This window comes from Rhineura floridana, chromosome 3, assembly GCF_030035675.1.
Source record: "Rhineura floridana isolate rRhiFlo1 chromosome 3, rRhiFlo1.hap2, whole genome shotgun sequence".
NCBI lineage: Eukaryota > Metazoa > Chordata > Lepidosauria > Squamata > Rhineuridae > Rhineura > Rhineura floridana.
In genome coordinates this window covers 7,096,304-7,118,484 of record NC_084482.1, presented here as the reverse complement: position 1 = coordinate 7,118,484, position 22,181 = coordinate 7,096,304, and the positions used below count along the sequence as shown (strand labels likewise).

At 43.9% G+C, this 22,181-nt stretch overlaps 1 protein-coding gene across 5 annotated transcripts in view; it reads right to left on the bottom strand.

Moving 5' to 3' along the window:
* Positions 1-312: 312 nt before the first annotated feature.
* Positions 313-22,181, bottom strand: part of PNCK (pregnancy up-regulated nonubiquitous CaM kinase) — a 51,106-nt gene continuing 29,237 nt past the window's right edge. For 4 of the 5 annotated variants that reach the window (XM_061614210.1, XM_061614211.1, XM_061614212.1 and 1 more), the window contains exons 2-12: positions 18,731-18,841; positions 15,565-15,696; positions 14,475-14,549; positions 13,530-13,668; positions 11,917-12,040; positions 11,236-11,311; positions 11,002-11,114; positions 6,037-6,115; positions 4,151-4,238; positions 3,648-3,766; positions 313-2,227 (exon numbers count right to left, since the gene is read on the bottom strand). In XM_061614210.1, coding sequence (XP_061470194.1) covers positions 3,656-3,766; positions 4,151-4,238; positions 6,037-6,115; positions 11,002-11,114; positions 11,236-11,311; positions 11,917-12,040; positions 13,530-13,668; positions 14,475-14,549; positions 15,565-15,696; positions 18,731-18,841 — 1,048 coding nt within the window. In that variant the 3' untranslated portion in view covers positions 313-2,227; positions 3,648-3,655. Of the gene's footprint in view, positions 2,228-3,647; positions 3,767-4,150; positions 4,239-6,036; positions 6,116-11,001; positions 11,115-11,235; positions 11,312-11,916; positions 12,041-13,529; positions 13,669-14,474; positions 14,550-15,564; positions 15,697-17,163; positions 17,722-18,730; positions 18,842-22,181 lie in introns of those variants that run through there. The other variant, XM_061614215.1, reaches the window with a different exon arrangement.

The window sequence follows — 22,181 nt, the reverse complement described above, 5'->3', positions numbered from 1 at the left end:
GCTGCTGCCACCTTCACTCTCATCATTTGCCAACGGAGAGGCAAAGATGTGTGTCTGGCTAGAGGGAGCAGTGACTGTGGACACTGGACTTGTCAATAGCAGTAGACCACTTGAAGAGGAATGGGGTTGTCACCTCGAAGTGGGCCTCCACTCTAGTAAAATAAGTCACTGATGCAGGCATTTATAGCCAGAAGGACATGAGTACCCAGCTTCTAGCCTAACTATAGTTCACCAGAAGAACAAATTTGGAAAGTGGCATAGGCAGCATTCAATTCAATCCCACAAACAGAAGGACACTGGTACCTGAAAGAATTATTTCAGCAAAATTGCAGTTTAATGGTGTGGAGAACAATTCACATTATTTGGTACAAGCATGTCAGGGTAGTAGTCTGTGAATCAGCACCTCTGATTCTGTGGAAGATACTACAACAGTCTAGCTAGGCCTCTCTAGGCTTTATAACCTGAGGATAGTAGAATGGGGTGCGGAGGAAGATGCCGTGAGTTCACACAGAAATAATGACCATTTCCATATGGTGTTACAGTTTTCATTTGTTTATTGACACATGTCAGGGGGGAGGGAAGCATGAAGGAAATGACCCCCATCAGTCCCCACAAGAACCACAAGAAGTATCTCCAGCTCTGAGCAACACAGCAAAGCAAATGTTCAGTCTGACAGGAAGAAAAGGACAGGTTGTGGAGTACAGGGGAGGGTCACTGACTTTGCTGACCCCCCTTTCACATTTCAATGTTTTTGAAAACACTGGGGGGATACCCTGTTTCCCATGTGGGGCATCTCTGGGCTCTACTCAGAGAGGCAAATCTTTTTCAGACTGGATGGTGTAGCTGTCCTATAGAGCCCAGTTCTCCCTTGGGGAAGTGGTAATGATGGATCTGATGTTAACATGAAGCAGAACATCTGACATATCCAGGAGGCCTTGTATTCTCCTGGCCAGCTGGCTCTTTTCCCAGAATTCTTGTCTAACTGGCCCAATTTTTAAGAAACAAAAACAAAACAGCAAGAGGTAAAGACAGATGTAGCATTCTAAGAGTGGGCTCTTACCCCCACAGTGTGGAACCAGCTTGACAACTCATGTTACATACATGCCAACAAGTCAATTGTTGCTTGGCCAGTTGCTTCCTATGGTAAGGAAATGTGTCAACCCTACGCTCCTGCCCCATGCCTTGTGCGTGAAGCAGACCTGTCTGTCTTTTCAGTTTTTGTTACTTGTGAGAGCAGTGCATATATGCATATGGTTGGATGTGTCCTACCTTCATCTTAGTCCCCTTTAAAAAAAGCCAAGACATTTTAAAAATGCAAAACAGCTTCAGAATCTGGGATGTGTGTGTTGAAGATATCCTGAGTACTAGCTAATTGGCGCTTACCACAACTGACTTTTCCCAGGTTCAGACTGAACCATGCTGAAAAACCTGAAGAATTTTTCCATCCCTAATATGCACTCCACAACAGAAAAATGTAAGTTGGTACGGAGGCAGTGAAAGTGCTATCAGACCACTTCCACCATTCTTTAAAATGTTACATCTGTCTTCACCTGTATCCAATCTGAAGCCCAAATCCTGAGGTCTCCAAAATGTCTATCCAATTGAACCTCAATTTTGACCCAGCTCTTCCCCACCATCTCAGATCAGGGATTTTTCAAATACATACTACGCTCAGCTCTGCTGGTGGCTGCTCCCTTACTATTCCCGAATCCATTATTCCCACACAGCTGTCTCTTGCTATTGTGGGGTGCTTCAGCTCAGCTGGCTCTTCTCTGTAATGCAGCTACCATTTTGTTACTCTTGAGGGGAGGAGATAGTCACAAATCAATAAGCAATCCAACAGGTTACAAGGAAGGGTTTTTTTAAAACCTCCACTCCACAACATTCACCCCTGATCCAATGGCACTTTTGCCGGCCTCTGTGGCCGACATGGTGGGAGGTGAGTAACACAGCAAGGTTATGATGGTTCCACCAGCCTCAAGGGGGATTGGACTTTGGTCCCAGGCAGCAGGGTAACTTTAAACCCTGCTAAAAGCAGGTTGGACAGTGGTTGACTTGACGTTAACTCCCAGGCCCCTCAGGGCAGAGATATCCCCAGAAGGGGGAGCAGGAAATGAAAGGACACCCCCGCCCCTTGGGCGAGGGTGCTGGCGCAGCATCGTGACTGTGAAGCTGCATGCAGGAGGGTAGCTCATGCAAAGGGCAGCGGCCCAGGCTCTTCAGGCACCTGCGGGTGGCAAGAAATGGGTTAAAAACAGGAGGCTTCTATGAATTCCCACCCTTAGGGAATTCCCATGACAGATCAGCCCCACCCTGGTTCTGGATAAGGTCCCCGCTGGAGCCACCGAGTCTTCACCCCTCTCCTTCCCAATGCCATTTGCCCTGCAGCACATTTCTACACGCTGTTAGTGCTTCGTCCCAGCTGCTATGTTTCCTTGTGAGGCTGCACATGCACAGAGCATGTCATAATGAAACACGGCATCCAGGGCTGTGCCAATAGTCATTGGGAGCAATGGGTGTGTGGGACAGGTGGCAGCCTACAGTGAACCAACTCTCTCTCTCTCTCTCTCTCTCTGTATGCACAATTCAATGGGGTTAACACTACCCTATTGGATCTCTCCTATAGCAGCAGTCCAGACTACTGCCACTACAATTCATTGTCTCCTCCCAGGCTCCAACCATCCCCTCTGGAGCCACAAAACCAATGCAGTGGGAAGCTGAAGAAGCTACCTATGGAGACAGTGCACCTCTTAGAATATTTTTGGCTGGGATGACCTGGCACCTAAAGCAGGCCAGCAGACACAAGTCAGAGACCAACACAATAATTGCACCACTCCATAGTCCAGCTGCAATCACTTTACAACAGACCCATGGATCTGCAATCATGCAAGTAGTGAGAGGCTCCCTCAGCCTTAGGCTGGAACAGGATTATTCATTCTTTGGAGATAGAGACACTCTTACTGTTCTGCCAGTTCCAGTGCATCTCCACCTCCCTTTTCTGAAAACGGGGGCACACAAGGCTAGGCAAACCCTGTCCCTTTTTACTGTAAAATCTGGTGGGATCAGCTTGAGTTTTTAAAAATTCACTTCAAAGAGCTTTCGCAACTGATTGGCAAATCAACCTGTCCCCCCTCCAGGTGTGGCCAATGGACACGCTTTGCTGTAGGCGAGTAGTGTGCTCACAGCATGTGTCCAAAGACGCTTGGAAGCCTGTGCACATATGTCCACCAGTATGAACTGTGGGCATGTTCAAAACAATGTTAACTATATATGGAAAAATACTAATGTGAATACTAATGCAGATCAATATTTTCCTATTTTGTTCATTTGTCCTATCTAAATCTGGCTGAGACCTGGGGATTCAGGTGTGGAAGCAAGAACAAGGAAACACCTCTGTCTTGTGGATGAGGCTAGGCCACGCTGCTGCATAGCTTCTAATTCCATCCCAGCCCCAGTACTCTTAACAGCAGCTTGACAGGCAGAAATAAAAGGAAAAGTCTCACTTGCTACGCTAAGAAAAGCTCCATCTGCTTAATCTGTGTATGTCAGACCACTGTTATATACAGGGGCAAGTAAAAAAGTGGCAATCCTGCCCTCCAAGATACCAGTAGCCCCTGGCTGTCAAAGTGCTTTTCTATAACACTCACCTCTCTGGTCACCATTTCCCATGATGCCCTCTGGACGTGGCCTCTCCAATTTCCTCACCCTCTGCACCTGGTCCCAGCTTGGTGATGTGCCGCAAGAAGGATGTGGCATTGAATGCTCGCTGCAAGAACAGAAATGTGAATGAGATTGCCAACTGAAAAAGAGCTTCTGCAGCCTGCCCTTCTGCCTGTGGCAGCAGCTTGATCTACAGCAATTAGCAGGGGAAACTCTTCAGCAATGGAAGGGAACCTCTAGCCCATGGGCCTAATTAGGCCCCCAAACTGCCACACTCATCTGCCCCACACTTGACCTCAGATGTGGGGCAGGTAAGATAGGGCTTTGCAAGGCCAACAATGAGGACCTGCAAAGGTGTAGGACTTGGACTCCCTGGATAAGGGATACTGACAGACTTGAGCCCTAGAACCGCTTTCTTTAAAATTAAGCACTGCAGAAGGAGAACAGAATCTTCTCCATCTTGAAGTAAAGTTAAATCTTCCCCTTTTACCTTCCACTGACTGCGAGCAAAGTTCTTCTGGATCTGCTCACATACAGAGCCATGAATATCTTTGTCCAAAGCTGTATCCCCAGAGATCCTGAAACACAAAACAGACAAGGTAATCATCTTTCACTCAATTATTTTCTCTTGATGTCACGGGCCACAGACTGGTCTAGTGGAAATCTTGGTGCATTGGTGTTTCACCAGGATTTAACACAGTACACACATAAAGCATGAAGGAGATGGAAGCATCCCCAAACTCCATGTAGAAATTTAGGATTTGTCCTGAGGCATTTGTCGCTTTGGCTTTTGTTTAGCTGTCTTGCCACATATTTCATTACAGAATAGAATAGTCTTTCGGAGATCAATTGGTTGTGTTTCTTTTAATTGGCTTTAATGTAAGTTGCTTTGGGTCATTTCTGTGAAGAAAGTGACTCAAAAATATAACAAACATACATTAGGTCTGCAGGCGATGCCTGAGCTCCAACAGAATACAGAAGGCCGTGGAATCAAAGCAATACACATCTAAGAAGAAACGTTTGATCTGGCATTTCCCTTCCTCTTGGGGCTAGCTACATGTTACGTGCGGACGGCTCTAATCGAGCCTCATCACTATTTTAAAGAAAATAAAAACTTGGTAAAGGACATTTGAGTGGAGGGGGAAGTGCTAAACCCTCTTCCTTCTGTTCTCCAGTTTAACTCATAAGAAAAAAAGAGGGGAAACCCCAGAATGTCAAAAAAGGGAAATTCCAAATTTATATTTTTTTTCTTTATTGATTTCTATAAAAGAGAATAAATTTCTTTCAAATACCCAATGCGTTTCAGCCCTACACAAGGGCTTTCATCAGGGGATTTAAGTTGTTAAAGTGCTTTATTCAATAGAGTTTTCTATCTCACTTTTGCTGTGAATGGCATCAATGTCTTTATGATAAAGACATTGATGCCATTCACAGCAAAAGTGAGACATTCTGGGGTTTCCCCTCTTTTTTTCTTATTATCTACGAATGTCCACACCTCGTATTTTTTGATCTCCAGTTTAACTCCCCAAGTGCCCCTCCTAAGTTCAAAATGGATTTTCTTTTAGTCCATTGGGAGAAAAGCCATGGGAATGGGGAATTTAGAGAGGAGAAATAGCAAGCAGGGAAGGGTTTAAGCACCCCTTCCTGGATGCTGCTTCTCCACTCAGACTTGCCCTTTGTGTTTGTGTGTGGTCTATTTCTGTGTGCGTGTGTGCGCATGCGCATACTCACTCTAAAGGAACTTTGCTTGTAATATGGAAACACCCAAAATGGAGACAGCTTGACCCATGAAATATTTTATTTTTTTAATGCAGCAAAGATCTATAACTTCACTACATGCTTTTCTTAGATACACCCAGGGCTTTTTCTGACAGTACTCACTGGTATGGAGTACTGGCACCTCTCTTTTTTGGCTGCCCATAGCAGCCATTTTGTGCTGACACCCATGGCACTTTTATGAATATATGAGTACAGGCAGGCCCCGCTTACACAGCAGGTTCCATTCCGGACTGCTGCCAAAAAGCGGAAACCACCGAAAAGCGGAACCCATTGATGATAATGGTGCACATCGCGTGAAAATGGCCCGTAACAAGCAAAACCACCGTAAAAGCAGAACAAGCGCCTTAAAGTGGGGACTTTCCCTAATTGAAAGCCACCGCATTAGCGGAACGCCGATAGGTGAAGCGCCGTAAAGCGGGGCCTGCCTGTACCGGCACCTCATTAAAAAAAAAAAAAAGCACTGGATACACCCAGTTATTCTTAATTCACCACACAATTTTCTAAGATGCTCCGAAACAGAAATCCTAGCGGTGGACAAATTTCTTCACTTCTGCTTCCTGCCAAGACCTTAACAGGTCCCCCTCTGGCCGGACTTACCAGGGATGTTGCAGGGCCTGTTCACAGGTAAATCGTTTCTCAGGGTCACGTTCTAGAAGGTGTCGGATAAAATCTTTGGCTGTGTGAAAATAAAGGCACAAGCCTCACAATTTTGTCAAAAGGTTACTGCCGGAAATGTTTTCCTGCTGACTAAACGGGGTGCATGGACTGCCCTTGGTATAGCTATATTCATTTTCATGGTTGCTGAAACACCATTTTGTTGCTTAATATGGTAGGGTGAGGAAAGGAGAACAGAGATCATGACATTGTTCCCTTTTGTTGTTGGCAATAGACTGATCACAACGGCCAATGACGTAAAAAGCTACCTGCTAGAATGGAGCCCTGTTTCTCATTGAGATAGTTGGTCTGAATCTGCATTTTTACCACTTCAGACTGCTACTGTAATGCTCCTCCATACACATCGCTCCCTCCACACCGAGACTGGCCGTTTCAGGAAAGATTCTATCCAAGCCTTCTCTCCAAGTGATATTATTTTAACAGAAGTTTTAATTTTTATAGTCTTTCTCCTGTTCCACAGTATTTCAATATTTTTATTTTTTGCAGTAATGTGAACTCTGTTCTATCCTTATCATAATCTACTTTCCAAGTTAGGTCTCTGGCCAATATTACCTGCCCTTCTAAAAACTTCATTAATTTCTTAAGCATTTTGATTAACTAAATTGTTTTTGTTTACTATTTGGAGCATAAAGTGAAGCAAGTTTATATTGTTTCCTAGCTAATAATTCTTTAAGACACATGAGGGGAACCTTTGGCCTTTGCTGAACTACAACACCCATCATCCCTTGCCATTGCCCTTACATGTTGAAGCTGATGGGAATTGTAGTTCAGCAACATATGGAGGGTCAAAGGTTCCCCATACCTGCTTTATGAAATAAAAATCTCCTATTTGAGTTTTGTAATAATTTTTTAGCAACAATATGAATTCACTGAAGCTAAAATTATCACTATCCATATGGCTCGTGAAGAACAGGGCGCAGAGGAATGCTGGCCAAAGTAAGTCGGTTTTAACAATCTATCATCCTACCTGGTGTGATATATTTCCTTCAACATAATTATCTGCTGAGATGTTTCCTTTATATAGGGGTAATTCTCAGTCTTTTGATTGATTTCCTAGCCCTTTCACATTAAGGGTAATTGCTTTTAGCTCAGCCATTCCACATTCAATTTAAGCATTTTAATACAATCCCATTCACCTCTAATATTTTTATTTTCCCTTCATAACCATTTCATTCCTGCTTTCATTTTCCCATGTTTGTCTGAACAGCCCATGTCACCTGCCAATGTGTTTGTATGATTAGAATCTTGCATCTTAAAAAAAACTAAAGAAAACACCTTTTCAACAAACATTATGTAAGGCATAGATATCATTGCTGGTCTTCACAATAGAGGTTTCTTTGGATGACTCCCTCCCAAGGGATATCTTTTTCCATCCCAAGCCAGGGCAACACTCCAAAACGTCTCTTTTCTTATAAGAAAAAGAGAGGGAGAGAGATTCTGATAACCATTTCAGAATTGCCCTTCTCCCGCCACTGGCCTACATATTTTTCCTTTGTTATATCCTTTTAAAACTGAAATATATTTCCCTACATAATATTTTGTTAATTTGAAGGAGGGAAGTGCCTTAAAATTAAATGCAACAACCTATATTTACACAATAATTAAATGTCCAATTTGTCCCAAATAGTAAATGTATGGAATCTTCATAGAGATCACATAGACAGAAAGATCTTGTGGACTGCAGCCTCATTGTCTTTTCCTGGATAGTGATTATAGCAATCTGCCATCTCTTTTGATGAATCCATATTCAATGACAAACCTGTGCTTTTTGTGGGTTGATTTTCTTGGCATGAAAACCCATTTACCATCTGTACTAATGCCATCCACCTCCCCATTATTATCATTATTATTTTTGCCTTCCGGGGGTTCCAAATTTATTAGCACCATGATTTCTGCTGCTGCTTGTTTATTGGTTGCTATGTGGGTATTGCCTCCATAACATATAAATAGTCTGAAGAGAAACCTCCACAGATAGCATTTGCAGGCCTCTTGCAGCTTTAAGGCAATAGTTCAGTGTTCTTTACATCTCCATGGTGTCAGATGAGAGATCCTATGATATTGCCATCTGCTGATCTTTTTATTTAATTTCCCATAAAGACAGGAGTTGAGAAATGAAGGATTTTTTTGGTAAACTTTACAAATTCAACAATGCAGTCTCTGGAAAGGTATTATCTTTGGGTTTGGGCATTAGAGTCCCTATGTGCCCATTCTGTATCAAATGCTGTGAACACAAAATCGGGTAATAAACTTGAGATCTTCCTCCTGGATCCCTCCAATATATAAATTAATTTTCTAATCCTAGTTTTCCAGGTCTTCCTTTTTAATTTTAAAGTCCTGCTGTTTTTGTTATGTATATTTTAATTGTTTTGCCTACTGTAATTCAAGCTCCATCACAACATCCACAGTGCCAGCAATGTTCTCGAGTTTAGTCTCCCTCTCTGTTATTTTGGTTTCCAATTGTTTTACCATCTCTTCCCACTCTGTAGACATTTTTAAAAAGGAATCTATTTGTTTAGTAATCTCAGTCAATAAACATACCTCTCTCTTTCCATTGTGTCTGATTTTAATACCAGCATTTAGAGGCACAGGCACCATTTTCAATACTATTGCTGTTTGTTCCACACCTTCACTTACTGACTTGATCTTGAAATAAGTTATTGAGACTCTTTCTTTATTGTGCAGAGGGCTCACTTGCATGTACCCTTTCACTTCCCTTTGTGTACTTTCAAAGGGGAAAGTACTTTATTCTAGGAGGCCAGTATTAAAGGGTGATGGAGTGGAAGGTGCAAGTCTATGCATCCATCTTCTTTTGCTCTTGGCCACCCTCACCTCATGTATTGGGATTTTTGTTGCTGTTATTAAGAACTATTCAATGTTATTGAAAACCATTGGCTTTCCAGATGTTGCTGGACCCCAGCTCCCATCACACCCAGCCAGCAAGGTCAGGGATGATGGGAGTTGTAATCCAACAATGTCCAGAAGGTCATAGGCTTCCCATTCCTCATGTAAGCTAATTCTGAAAAAACTAGACCAGAAACTCTCTAGGAAGTATCTTCCTTTGTGCTTATGGGTATGTATTATCTCATTTATAGCCTGCCTTTCTTCTAAGCTCAAAGTGGTATGCATGCCCCCCTTTTTATCCTCATAATAACCTTGTGAGGTAGGTTAGGCTGAAAGAGAGTATGACTAGCAGGGATGATTGGAAGGGAGATTTGCATTTTGTCTCCCCAATCCAAATCTGACACTCTAAAAACTTCACCACACTGGCTCTCTAATATGAGTAAAAAAGGAGACCAGCGGCAAAAGAAAGACAGAGCTATGGTATCTGCAACTGCAATGCAGACGAGAAGATTTTGGTAGCTGCACCTCATAGAGAGGCGACACAAAGCTGCACTGACCAAACTTCCTTCTTCTGAAGAACTATGAAAGATATGGGACCCCTGACTTCCTTTGCATCCAATTGCTTTATGAATGCTGACTTATTTATATGTATTCATATATAATGAGAGCCAGCAATGAACCTGACTTGATTTTGTATCAATCGGTGTAATGTTTTGTGTATTATCAGATGGGTATGCTGCAAATTGGAGTTGAGGACAGGCATGGTATAACAAGGGTGTTCAAAGCAGCCATGGCGCAAGCCCAGCATCACAACTGAAATTTTATATCATTCATTCATTCATTGCCTTAATGATTAAGTGGGGAGGAGTTTAAAGTGCAAAACACTGCTGGGAATTGGAAAGAGGTTTCTGACTGACATAGTGCGGAGCTAATCAGCACCATGAACACTTGGGTTTCTGCTTCAAACTTGCACAACAATTGCTTGACCTTGGAGAGAACAGTTAGGTTTGGACTGAATCCATGAAGCTGCTTCCAGATAAGGTCAAATTTCTCTAAAAATGTCACGACTGCCTTCACCCTTGATTCCAGCATCCTCCAACAATGTCTCAGCTCCAACATAGATGGGCTGTTAGCTCTTGTGACAGATGGGTGGGCACCTGCACCCTGCATTATCCTGGTCCTCAACTGCCCCTGCTACCTTACAGACATCATAAATTGCTTTCTAGATTGTGTAGAAAGTGCTGGTCCTTGAGCTGTAGCCACTGCATTCTCATGCTGTGCTGACAGGCAGAAATTAATAGCAGCCAGTGACAGTCAGCCTAACTCGGGGTGCTTGTAAAGGTCTGAACAAGCTCATGCAATTTCCACCATCTCATCCTGTCCTCCACCCAGCACACACACACACATACACAAAGATCCACACAAATGAGCCATAACAGCTACATTGTGGCAGAGAGATATTTTGCTTCGGGGGAACATATCTCAATGCTAGCCCTCCAGCTCCCAAAATAGGGAATCAGCAACTGCCAGCCTCTGGGATAACTGTGGCCTTGACACTCCCACTTTAAAGAACAGTAGTGAGTGTGTGGTGTGCCATCCTCCACCTTATCCTCAGCATGGCTATCCAGTAAAACTAATCACTGCACAGGGTCTTAACAAAAGAGCTGCCATCTTTGTGGTTGAGAGATGATAAGTAGGATGGCCATAAGATAGTCCTCTATTTGAAGTTGTCTTCTGTTTGAAGAGCTGTCCAGGCCAAGTCAAGTTTAAAGCTAAAGAACCGAAAGAAGCAAGGGTCTTGAAATTGCCCATCATTAGCATCATTAGCAGGCAAACAGGCCACAGTCTTTTTTTTAACTACAGTGAGATGCATTGTATATAGTAATTATTTCTAAATTTACATTTATACATAAAAAATTACACATGCCCTCTTTTGTCCTTTTTCTAGAGGACTCATTTTCACTTTTTTGGTTATGTGTGAGTGGCTACCCTAATGATTGAGTAGCCATTCCCATGCCACACACACACGCCCCAGCTTCCACTCACCTGACTCAGAGATATCATCCCAGTATGGGGAATCAAACTCATATTCAGCTTTCAGGATCTGGTTGAAAAGTTCAGAGTCATTCTCATCATAGAAAGGGGGATAACCACAAAGCCTGCAAGACAGAGCAAACGGCATTCAATCAAAGACATACATAGCGCTAGAGGTCACTCCTAGCTCTAACATGCAAGAGGTTGCAGGGAAGTGAAGAGACAGAGAGAGAGAGAGATACGCACAAGATGTAGGAGATGACACCAAGCGCCCAGGAGTCCACAGCTTTTCCATATGGTTTCTGCTCCAGGATCTCAGGTGCTGCAGAGGACACAACAGCAAATAATGAGAGGAGGGCATGGTGCTTTGTGGTGTGCCCCACCTCCAACTCCACCTCTTGCAGCATAGCACATACCCCCCCAGGACCACTGAATTATCTTGCTGCTGTTCTTTCAGCCCCATTCCTCCTCTAACCATACCCTCCCATTTGTGGCTATGCTCCCTCTTTTATACAAAGAAAAGTACCTCTGAGCACATACAGAGTTTTTTCTCTTCCCACTGAGCAAATGCAACCCTAACCCCACACACTTATAATTAAGGAGCAGAGCTTCCTTCTGGGGCAAATAGCAAGGCTCCCCACTCCCAGATTTGAGCCCAAGCACCTCTTTCTTCAGAAATTCAGAAAAAACCTTCCCCTCTGCTGGCAATATTCGAGAACATAGCCCGCTGCTGAGTCACAGACAGATATTTTTTTCTTGATTGAGAGCAGCCAACCAAGCCATTTTCCCACCTTGCCATCATTACATTCAAAGAGGCTAAAACATGCAAGTCCATCCCTCTTTAGCTGCAGAGGCACCATCCATCTTACTGCCGCCCCTCAGCCAACAATGCTGTTATCCCTCACCCTTCCCCAATCTCACACTCACCCACATAGCCAGGAGTGCCACAAGCTGTGGACATGATCCCATCAGCCTCGATCTTGGACAGCCCAAAGTCTGTAATCATAATCTTGGCATCCTCAAATGGAGTGGCATAGAGAAGGTTTTCAGGCTGTTTGTGGAGCAAAACAGAATTGGGTTGCCTGCATAATATTTCTCTCTTGCTTTCCCCCTAAACAATCCTAATTAATTAATTGTCTAATCTGCCCTTCTCCTCAAAAGTGCCCAGGGTAACAAACAGCAAAGTAGTAAAATGGGTGGGGAACTTCCAGCCCGCAGACCTAATGTAACATCACGTGAGGAGCAGGTGGAGATGTGGCTGCCAATGCACAATCGGGAGCTTTCAAATACACTCCCCATTGTGCACTGACAAGGGAGGCTCACTGTCACTACTAATCAACTGACTGGTGGTGAGTGCAAGCCAGTTGGGATTCGATGCACCATGGAGTTCACCACGGGGAATTCTGCAGCCAGCTGATTCCAGAAGACAGAGCTTTCAATAAGCACTTATCGCCTGACAGGTGCTCACTTCAAGCTCACTGGGACTGGCTGCACCATGAATTCTGTAGCTAGCTGATCCGTGACGGGGCTCTTTGCAAGCCCCTTGCTCCTGCAAGCACCCTGCTCAGCACTTTGAATCCCCAACTGTTGGGACTTCACCGGACACCATTGTGGCATCAGGTGGGTGACCCTGCCCGCATGTCAAATTTGGCCCACAAAGGGTAACGGAGATAAGGGAGTTCCCCTCTCCTGTAGAAAAACAATACATTAAAAATAAAATAAAAAACATCTACAGTGATTTTAAAAACACCTACAAACATTAGGTTTTTAAAACCAAAATTAGGTAAGTTAGGCTGAGAAATGTGAGTGGGCTATGAGCTTTCATGGGTGAGTGTGATTTAGTGCAAAAATCGGACTAGATCTGGGAGGTCCAAAGTTAGTTTGGAGCAGTCTAGTGTGAACCAATGACCACAGCTTGAGAAACAACAGTGGTCCTTGTCACCATCTGCTGCTCTGACTCACTAAATGCACAACTTGCATAACCCACCAAGCCACGGGCAGCCCATCCAAGTTCTCAATCAACCTCATGTTTTTGCAGCTTGCCTGGAGATACAAAAAATGGTGGGGAAGGCTATGACCTGGCAGGCCACAATATCTGGCCCATGTGCTGCATTTGGCTTGATGGGTCACAAGTTTTGTGTGGGCCTCCAGGAGTGAAAAAGCAGTCCTATGGAAGCGTGAGCAGCAGTTGTAACCTCTCCCTCCACTTTTATTTTATTTATTAACAGCATTTATATGTCACTCAATAGCAAAGTTCCTTGGGCTGCTTGCAAACAATAAAAAACAGCAAACAAATTCAAGCAGAAAGATTCCACATAAAAATGTAGGCAGCTGAGAGTAAAACACGGTAGATAAATAGTGTCACTAACAATATATAACAGATTTAAAATTAAATGGATTAAAAAATTCAAAGCCTAAGAAGATTAAAATGTCTTCACCTGGCACCAAAAGGACCACATGCTCACTTACGCTACACCTGATGCCATATATGACATTCCCACCCCTGCCCCAAAGGATCGCAGTACCCTTTGAACTCTTACCTTTAGATCCCGATGAACAATGCCCAGATTGTGCAGGTAGTTCACTGCCTCCAACACCTGCCGGGTGAGCTGGCTAGCATCCTTTTCCGTGTAATAGCCCCGCTCAATGATGCGGTCAAAGAGCTCTCCTCCTGTCACACTGCAAACCAGAAGCAACTCTTTTACCTCCAGAATCTCCCTCAGCATCAGGAGAATTAACTTAACCCGGAAAAACAATCCAGGACAGGGTCGGCTCTACCATTAGGCAGAGGCTTCAGGCAGTAGATGCTGCAGGACAAGGAGCGGCGGCCAGGTGTTGGAAGGCATAGCTGCATGTGGTATGTGACCTGCCCTGCAACCCCTAAGCTAACCTGCTCCCCTCAAGTGCTGTGGAGGACATTCAACTGCCAGTCTGTTAACTTCTGCACATGCAAAGGGGGGAGTGTGAGGGAGAGAAGAGACTTTGTCTTTCAATTCAGGCAGCAGAATGTTTTAGGCCATCTCTGATCCAGGAGTCCTACCATCTAACTCATCCCTATGATCTTCACAGATACCAACAACCAAGCTTGGTATAATTTGAGGCACTTGATGATCCAAATGAGCCAAGATCCTTTAACAGGAGGATCCATGGCACTGTCTTTCTCCTTTCAGGTTGCTCTTCAAAAGCCAGCTTTTGCATTAAGTACTTGCCTTATGCCCTTAGCCCTCATCCGCACCAACGGTACTGAATACCTGTAACCACCACCCTGGGCTCCTACTGGGAGAAAGGGCAGGATATAACTGTAATAAATAAATAAATATCTGCATGTGCTCCATAAGCCCTTGAGATATATTAACAACAAGTATTGCACCTGCCACTCCCAGCCTCTCCAGAAAGGACCAACCATCTCCAAAGAGCATTGGGAACACCCGAACCTAGACCCAAATGGCAGGGCCAAATTCATAGTGCGAGGGGCTGCTACTCACAGCTGCATGGCCAAGTATAGATGAGTGGGGCTCTCATAAATGTCCTCCAGAGCCACAATGTTCTCATGCTCGATCCTGCAACACCAGTGAGATTAACATAAATTAAGAGTTGGAGGAATAGATGGGAGTAAAAAAATCCCTGGATTCTACCCTGGCTCTTAATAAGGTTAAATACATAAATACAAGACTGAGAGTACAACGGTTAAGTGTTGGAGTCAGACTGGGGAGAGCCAGGTTCAAACTAGAGTAGCCACTGGCCAGACGCTAAAGAGGACAGGGCTCCCCCTGCATCGTTAATACTTGTGTAGAAGAGGGAATTTCATCATATTTTAGCTTGCATGACAAAATTCCCACTGAGCCACTAAATTAACTAGGTGACCTTGAGCCAGTTGCTACCTCTCAGCCTAACCTACCTCATTGGGTTGTTGTGAGGATAAGGGGCAGGGGGAGAACTTGTGCACCACCCTGTTCCTTGGAGGAAGGGTAAGAAATAGATATAACAAGATTGCAAGATGTCAAACCCACTGCGATCCCCTCGAAAGGGTACTCCTTATGGGTTTCCTATTATACAGCCATAGGAAGCTGTCTTATACCAAGTCAGCCCTACAGTTCACTTAACTCAGCATTGTCTACACTGACAGGCAGATGCTCTCCAGGGTTTCAGGCACGGAGTCTCCCAGCCTGCCTGCGGGGTCTGAACCTGGCACCTTCCACATGAAAAGCAATTTCTGCATGCAGATCAGATGCTCTACCATTGAACTATGGTTCTTCCTCCAACCCCAAATAGTGAACCTGTGGTTAACTGCTCCACAATCAAGAGATCAGGTAAAAGGGAAATGCCAAAGAGGTGGTGAAGCCAAGCCTGCATGGATGTCATATTCTCTGACCCAAAAGAGAAATGTCTGGTCCTAATCCTGGGTCTGTGAGGACTGAACTCTGATCACTCGTGAAAGGTTCTCTCTACATGTTTTGAGGCACTTAACAACAACATTATCATCATCATAATCAGAACAGGGCTGAACCCTAATGTCGAAAACAGATTCTGGGATGTGTTTTACATTCTGGAAAGAACACACAGAGACTTGCTTACTTTTTGAGCACAGCAATTTCATTCTCCACTGCTGCTTCCTTGCCCCGCAGTGCTTTCTTAGGAATACATTTGAGTGCTACAAGGCGTTGGGATCCATGCTCCTGTGCCAGGACCACCTCTGAAAAGGCTCCTCTGTCAAAAAAAAGGCAGCGGAAGGGTCAAAGAGGAACAGGATCAACATACATGTGGTATCCCCAGGGCAGGACTTTGGGGCAGAAGTCCAGGGCCACACTCAGCAGAATGAGCTGTAGGGCCTCCCCCCTCCTACCTGCCCCCCCCAAATGCAACAAGGCTGCCTTGCTGTACTCTGAAGTAATACACATGACCATTAAAAAAAGAGGGTCTCTTGTAAGACCAGAGTCTGCAATTACATAACGGTACCACCGGTTACAATAACTTCTCTAAAGATGCAGAGAGAGAACACTCAGTTATGTTTTGGAAACCCTTAAGGATAGTTTGCGCCTAGAGCAAAAGACCTCAGCTTGCATCAAAATGTGCTGGAACAAAGAAACAGTCTCCCTTTCAAAATACTAGTGCCTGCAGTTAAGACTTTCATTACTTCATTAAATCAGATGTGGGTTTCTTTTAGCATGAAAAATGATCCAAAATGCAAAAGGGGGGAAACTTTCTGAGAATTACCACAAGTGCTCACAGAAGACCAGAGGCTCCTATCCCATGTCAGGAACTCATTCACACATCTTTGTTTATTGCTTCATGTCTCATGACTTGATGATTCTCAGATAAAGGTGTGAGCTATCTTCAACAAAAGGTATTTAAACTGATGTCAAGCGACATGCAAATTCATTTGCAATCACTGACTGCTACAGAGAAAACTGACTTGAACGGGCAGTGCCCTAACAAGCTTTTCATGTGTCCTATGAAAGCTTTTATTTTTGGGCCCCTTAATTTTTTTTGGGGGGGGGGAAATAATAATAAAACAAATACGATATAACAATTGTTTATAAATAATTTTTGTGTACACAAGAAATATACAAGATCATTCACATGTATTTATAAATGAAAATAATTATTTTAATTGCACTTTTCTGGCTTTCATTTCAGCAAATTCATTGATTTTCGCTTGTTTATTTTTCTCTTTTGTGCACCCAACATTTGCTTGGACATTTTTGGACTAGAAAAAAACAAAAATACTATTTTTCACACTGCATGAGTATTGGTAAAAATATAAAAAAAATTAATTCGATAAAAAATCTCAAAAAATTTAAAATCATCAAATCTTCTGAAAATTTAAGAGCTTAAGTATTACAATGATAATCTTTTATATAATAAAATATGTTCCTATATTTATAATTATTTGCATTCGACGTTATCTTTACTTTAATAATAACGATAATTATGAGCTAAGTTTTTGTATGCCTTATAAATTACATTTCACAATCACATACGTATTTACTTTTTAATTTAATTTAATTTAATTTAAGTACAATATAAATTTAATAAATTAAAATATCTACCCCGGTATAGAATTGTAGCAAAATAATGTAATATCGCTAAATTCAAATAGATGAGTCGCCACCTTAACCTTAAAATATACAAACGTATTTTTGAGATTTTTATTATTTAATAAAGCTTACCTACCTGTTTTCACAATAACACATAAATGCGAAAACAAAGTAATTTGTTCGTTATCGAATCACAAGTTGAAGTCAGACTAGTTAACAAACAGCGTCAACAATATTTTCAGCTGTGGTCGTTGGGTAAAAAGCGGCATAAACCACAACATAAACATAAACATTCACTCCTGTCGCACAAGTGACGCGTCGATCAGTCCTGCGATTCAGTCATTCAGATGTTGGTGAGCAGAGGGCATCGAGGGCATCCAGGGACTGAGCGATGCAATGACCAATCGCTAAACTGCTAAATGACGCAATGGGCTGCCTGGGCCTGCTCGACGCACTCAGTTCACCGACATCTGAACTGCACAGCAGAGCACGGCAGCGAAATTTAAAATTTGAAAATATTATTATATTTGACAATTTTTTTCGTCAGTTCCATTTCAGGGCCCCCTTCGTCCTGTGCCCTGTGCCTGTGTACCTGTTGCACATGCCTAGTTACAGCACTGTGAACGGGGCAAATGTGAACCTTGCTCTTAAAGTTTCCCCTGTTTAGACAGAATACAATTTTTTGAGTGAGTTGAGTTATGCTCCAAGTTCCAAAAAAAATTGTAGGCTCAGTTAAGAAAGAGTTAAACCAGCAGTTGTTCTCACTCCCCCCACCAATTCTCTGGACTCCTGGTCTATTATTGTCCCATACACGTCAGACATGCCAGACATGCGTGGGAGCTCCTCTCAGCCAACGGGATGACAGAATGCAAATGAAGCACATCAGGCTGCAGGTCTCTCTGCAGAAAGAGGTGCCCTGTAAGGAGGGGGAGAGCACGTCCAGCTGCTAGTGCAGCAGAGGAGATGGAGGGTAGGCTGAAAGGGCCACAGAAGCTGGGGGAGTGTAGGTTGAGAATGGTACATTTAGGGAAAATCATGTTGCGCTTGGACACTAAGAGGGTGGCATGTGAGTTGCCAGCATGCTAGTATAGCACAAAGCTACACATGTCACCTCCTCACCCTCACTTTGGGGCAGACGTACAGGGTCCTGCTCAACAGAATGACGGGTGGGCTCCTAAACACAACAGGGATGGCTTACCAAATTCGGAAAAAAATGATACTCATTACCCACTTAAGACCATCAAGTCCAGAGTCTAAAATTACCTAAGGTCAGCACCTATGGGAAAAGCTTCTTTTTCTCATGTTAATGCATTTAAAATGTGTGCCATATTTAACACTTGTCCATTATTAAAATTGAGGTGAAGGGCTTGAGGAATGATGTAGAAGAATCATAGTTTATACTCATGACAGAAACCCCTTTGGTTAAGGTTGGTTTAATAGGGATGGGGGGAGCAGGAAGGGACATTAAACAGAGGCAATCACTTTGCTGGCTGGGGTTGATGGGAGCTGTAATCCAAAACATCTGGAGAATACCTGATTGGGGAAGGCTGCTGTGGAAGAAGTGCACAAGCATGGAAACTAAAAGGGGGCTTTAAACAACAACAAAAATGAAGGGTATGAGGAAGTTGCAAATCCAAGCTGAGGATCATTGGCAGGACCCACACAGCAGAGACAAGTCTCCCGTCAGGCCTTTGTTTACTCACGCGCCCAGCTTCTCTTTGATGTCGTAGACGCTGGTGATGTCTTCAACCTTTTTCTTCCAGCCTTTCCCGAGCGGCATGGCGGACAGCTGTGAGTGGTTAACGCAGGAAGAGCTGGGTACAGAGATGTTGGAAGGAGAAAAATGTCACACACTCACAACAGATCACTGAAATGGGGTCAGCCCATTCCCACGGCTTCTTGGGCCAGAAACATCAAAGACTGCTCCTCTGGCATGAGATACACAACGGTCATCGAACACAGGGTCCCACACAAGGTCGGACCAAAACACTTTGATGCCTGAAGCAGAAATCCAAACAGCAACATTATTATTGTTTTATTTATTTATTAGTTTCATACATTTTATTTATTTAGTTTTATTTAATTAATTAATATGTATTAATTTCGGTACAATCAACCTGAAAGTTCTCTAGTTCAAGCTATACTGAATTCTCCTTTAGGTCATACTGTATATTAATTCACTAATGGGGGGGAACCCTTGTGGTTTAACAATGTACATATATCCAACAGTTATTTCTATCAAACTTTAAAAACTGTGGGCTATAGGTACGTTCTTAAACCACAAGGTTTTTTGACTATTAGCGAATTTCTCTGCTTTTTAATCTGGGAGGTAAAAAATGGAATCCTGTGCAAGTTTGCTGAGAATTTGCTGATCATTTGTATGCTTATTGAGTTCAATGGGATTTACTCCCCTGCAATCATGCTTAGAATAGATGAAACTGACCATGGGTGAATGGGGAAGGGAGGAGGCAGAAGGACAGGGGTAGGGGAAGAGGAGGGAGGAGGGGAAGAAGGGCACAGGGGAGGTGGGGTTGGGAGGAGGTGGGGATGGGAGGAGGCGTCGGGGGAGGGGAGGAGGAAGGCAGGTTTGATCATGCTTATTGAGTTCAGTAGGATTTACTCCTGTGCATTCCAGATGGCATTGTGCATTTAGGTTCCATGGAACAGATCCAAGTGTCTCCCACTCTGCCATCCTTAATGGTGCCCAAAATCCATTGCCTTTAGACAGCCACCTCATCTCAAGGCTGGCCCTACCAACAGACAAAGTGAGACAGCTGTCTCAGACTGGTGATTCTGGGCATCATGAAAGGGCAGCAAATTGTTATTTAATTTAATCGACTGGTGTGTGTTTTTACTACCAAGGAGGGGGAAAGAGGTGCTTGTGGGATTTTCTGTCTCAGGTACCTTGCCTTGGGTACTATGCATCTTGGCTTTTGAAGGGGTGGACACCATTTCCTGCTCTGCATCAGGCAGCAAAATGTTTGGGGCTGACCCAACTAGCAATACGGCTGCCTCTGGGTCCACAGCAACCTTAGCTAGCTTTGCAAGACTTTCCATGCAGCGATTAGGGCTCCACCTGCACTAGACAATTCTTCTTCTTCTTCTTCTTCAAACAGACTTAGCTTCCACCAGGCCGGGATCTCTTCTCAATCGTACCAGAGTGCAGGACACAGAATAATGGGCTCAAGCTGCAGGAAGCCAGATTTCGACTGGACATCAGGAAAAACGTCCTAACTGTTAGAGCCATACGACAATGGAACCAATTACCTAGAGAGGTAGTGGGCTCTCCAACACTGGAGGCCTTCAAGAGGCAGCTGGACAGCCATCTGTCAGGAATGCTTTAATTGGATTCCTGCATTGCGCAAAGGGTTGGACTTGATGGCCTTATAGGCCCCTTCCAACTCTACTATTCTATGATTCAAAGAATCCGGGGAACTGTTGTTTGTTAAAGGCAATGAGAGTTCTTAGGAGACCCCTATTTCCCTCACAGAGCCAGAATTTCCAGAGTGCTTTTACAATCAAACGTTTATCCCAGGGAAATCTGTATAATATTGCTTTAAATGTATAGTGCAGATGGGGCTTAAAAGATGCTGCTCTGTTTGGTGGTACCACAGGCTCTTTGACATTTCTGCCATTTCCTCCTGAAATTGCAGCCCACAGGAGCCTTCTCCATAAAGCAGAGGTAGGGAACTTGATCATCACACACACATAGTGTTTGTTGGACTCCAAGTCCCATCAGCCCCAGCCAGGATGTTGGGATATGGAGTTCAATAACATCTGGATGGTCACAGATTCCCCATTCCCTGCGATAATGTCTCAGGCACCAATGGCCTACAGCAAGTCTGTACATCATTGGTAAAGCAACAACAAAAAATATCACTGGTAATTCAAAAAGAGCCAATATGTAGAAAGCAAAGCAATATCAGAGCTTGCATTTGAAGTTATTTGCCAGGAATCAGCTCTAGGACACATGGATAACACAGTGCCCCTTATCATGAGCAGAATGGATTTTGTTCACCATGAACTAGAGCCAATCCTTAGAGTTTTCACATCAGAGGCTGTGGCATCCAGACTCCCTTGATCCCTGGCACCTCTCCAGAGGCACCATTTTAGGGCACACAGTAATGATCACATACGACAGTAGCATGAAAGCATGGTGGGGCGGTGGCACTGACCTGATCTCCCATTGGTTGCATCACTGCTGCCTACCAAGGGGCAGAAATGGAGGGCTGAGGCAGTGGCAAGGTCAGTGCAATGCAAACACACTACTAGTGGAAGCCCTGGATTGATGCCAGTGGTGCATTTGCATCACACTGATCTTGCTGCCACCTTGCTCCTCTACCTCACAACCAAGTGGAGGTTGGGTGAGTGCTGCCGCCCACCACACTATCTGCTACTGACCTACAATTATTAATCCGAGCACCTATGTCTCTGGAGAACCCAATATTTCTACACCAGAGGCCCCTTGGGCTAAAACTAGCTCCTGTAGGGACGATACCTAGCTTGCCCTCTGATAGACAACTCAGTGGCTAAAGACTGGTATGGAGAGAATGGAAACTGCAGCAATCCCCATCTCCTTCACCAAATGGCCATCCTGAATTACAGGGCTCTGCACGCAGGATATTATATAAGCCAGTGGTGGGGAACCTCTGGCCCCAGGGCCTAATTTGGCCTGCCAGGCCTCCCCATTTGGCCCACTTACACTGTAAGGCAGGTATGAGAACCCTTTGGCCCTCCAGATGTTGCTGACCTATAACTCCCTTCAACCCCAGCAAGCATGGCCAATGGCCAGGGATAATGGGAACTGTAGTTCAGCAACATCTGGAGGGCCAGAGATCCCACACACATTCCATAAGCAATTTACAGTGCAATCCTATGCATGCCTACTCAGAAGTAAATCCTATTAAGGATTGCAGTCTTAGGCTGCATGCTTATACCCAATCATCTGGGAGTAAGCCCCACTGAACTTAATGGGACTTACTTCTGAGTACAGGAGGTAAGGACTGCAGCCTAAGCAGTATACATGTCAAAGGCGCAAATCCCTTTTGTGTATGGCAGAGGGAGGGAGTGTCTGATCTATATTGGTAGCATTGCTACAATTATTTTGAAGTCTTAAAACAAAACAAAAAGCCACAACATATGTTCACAAAATTC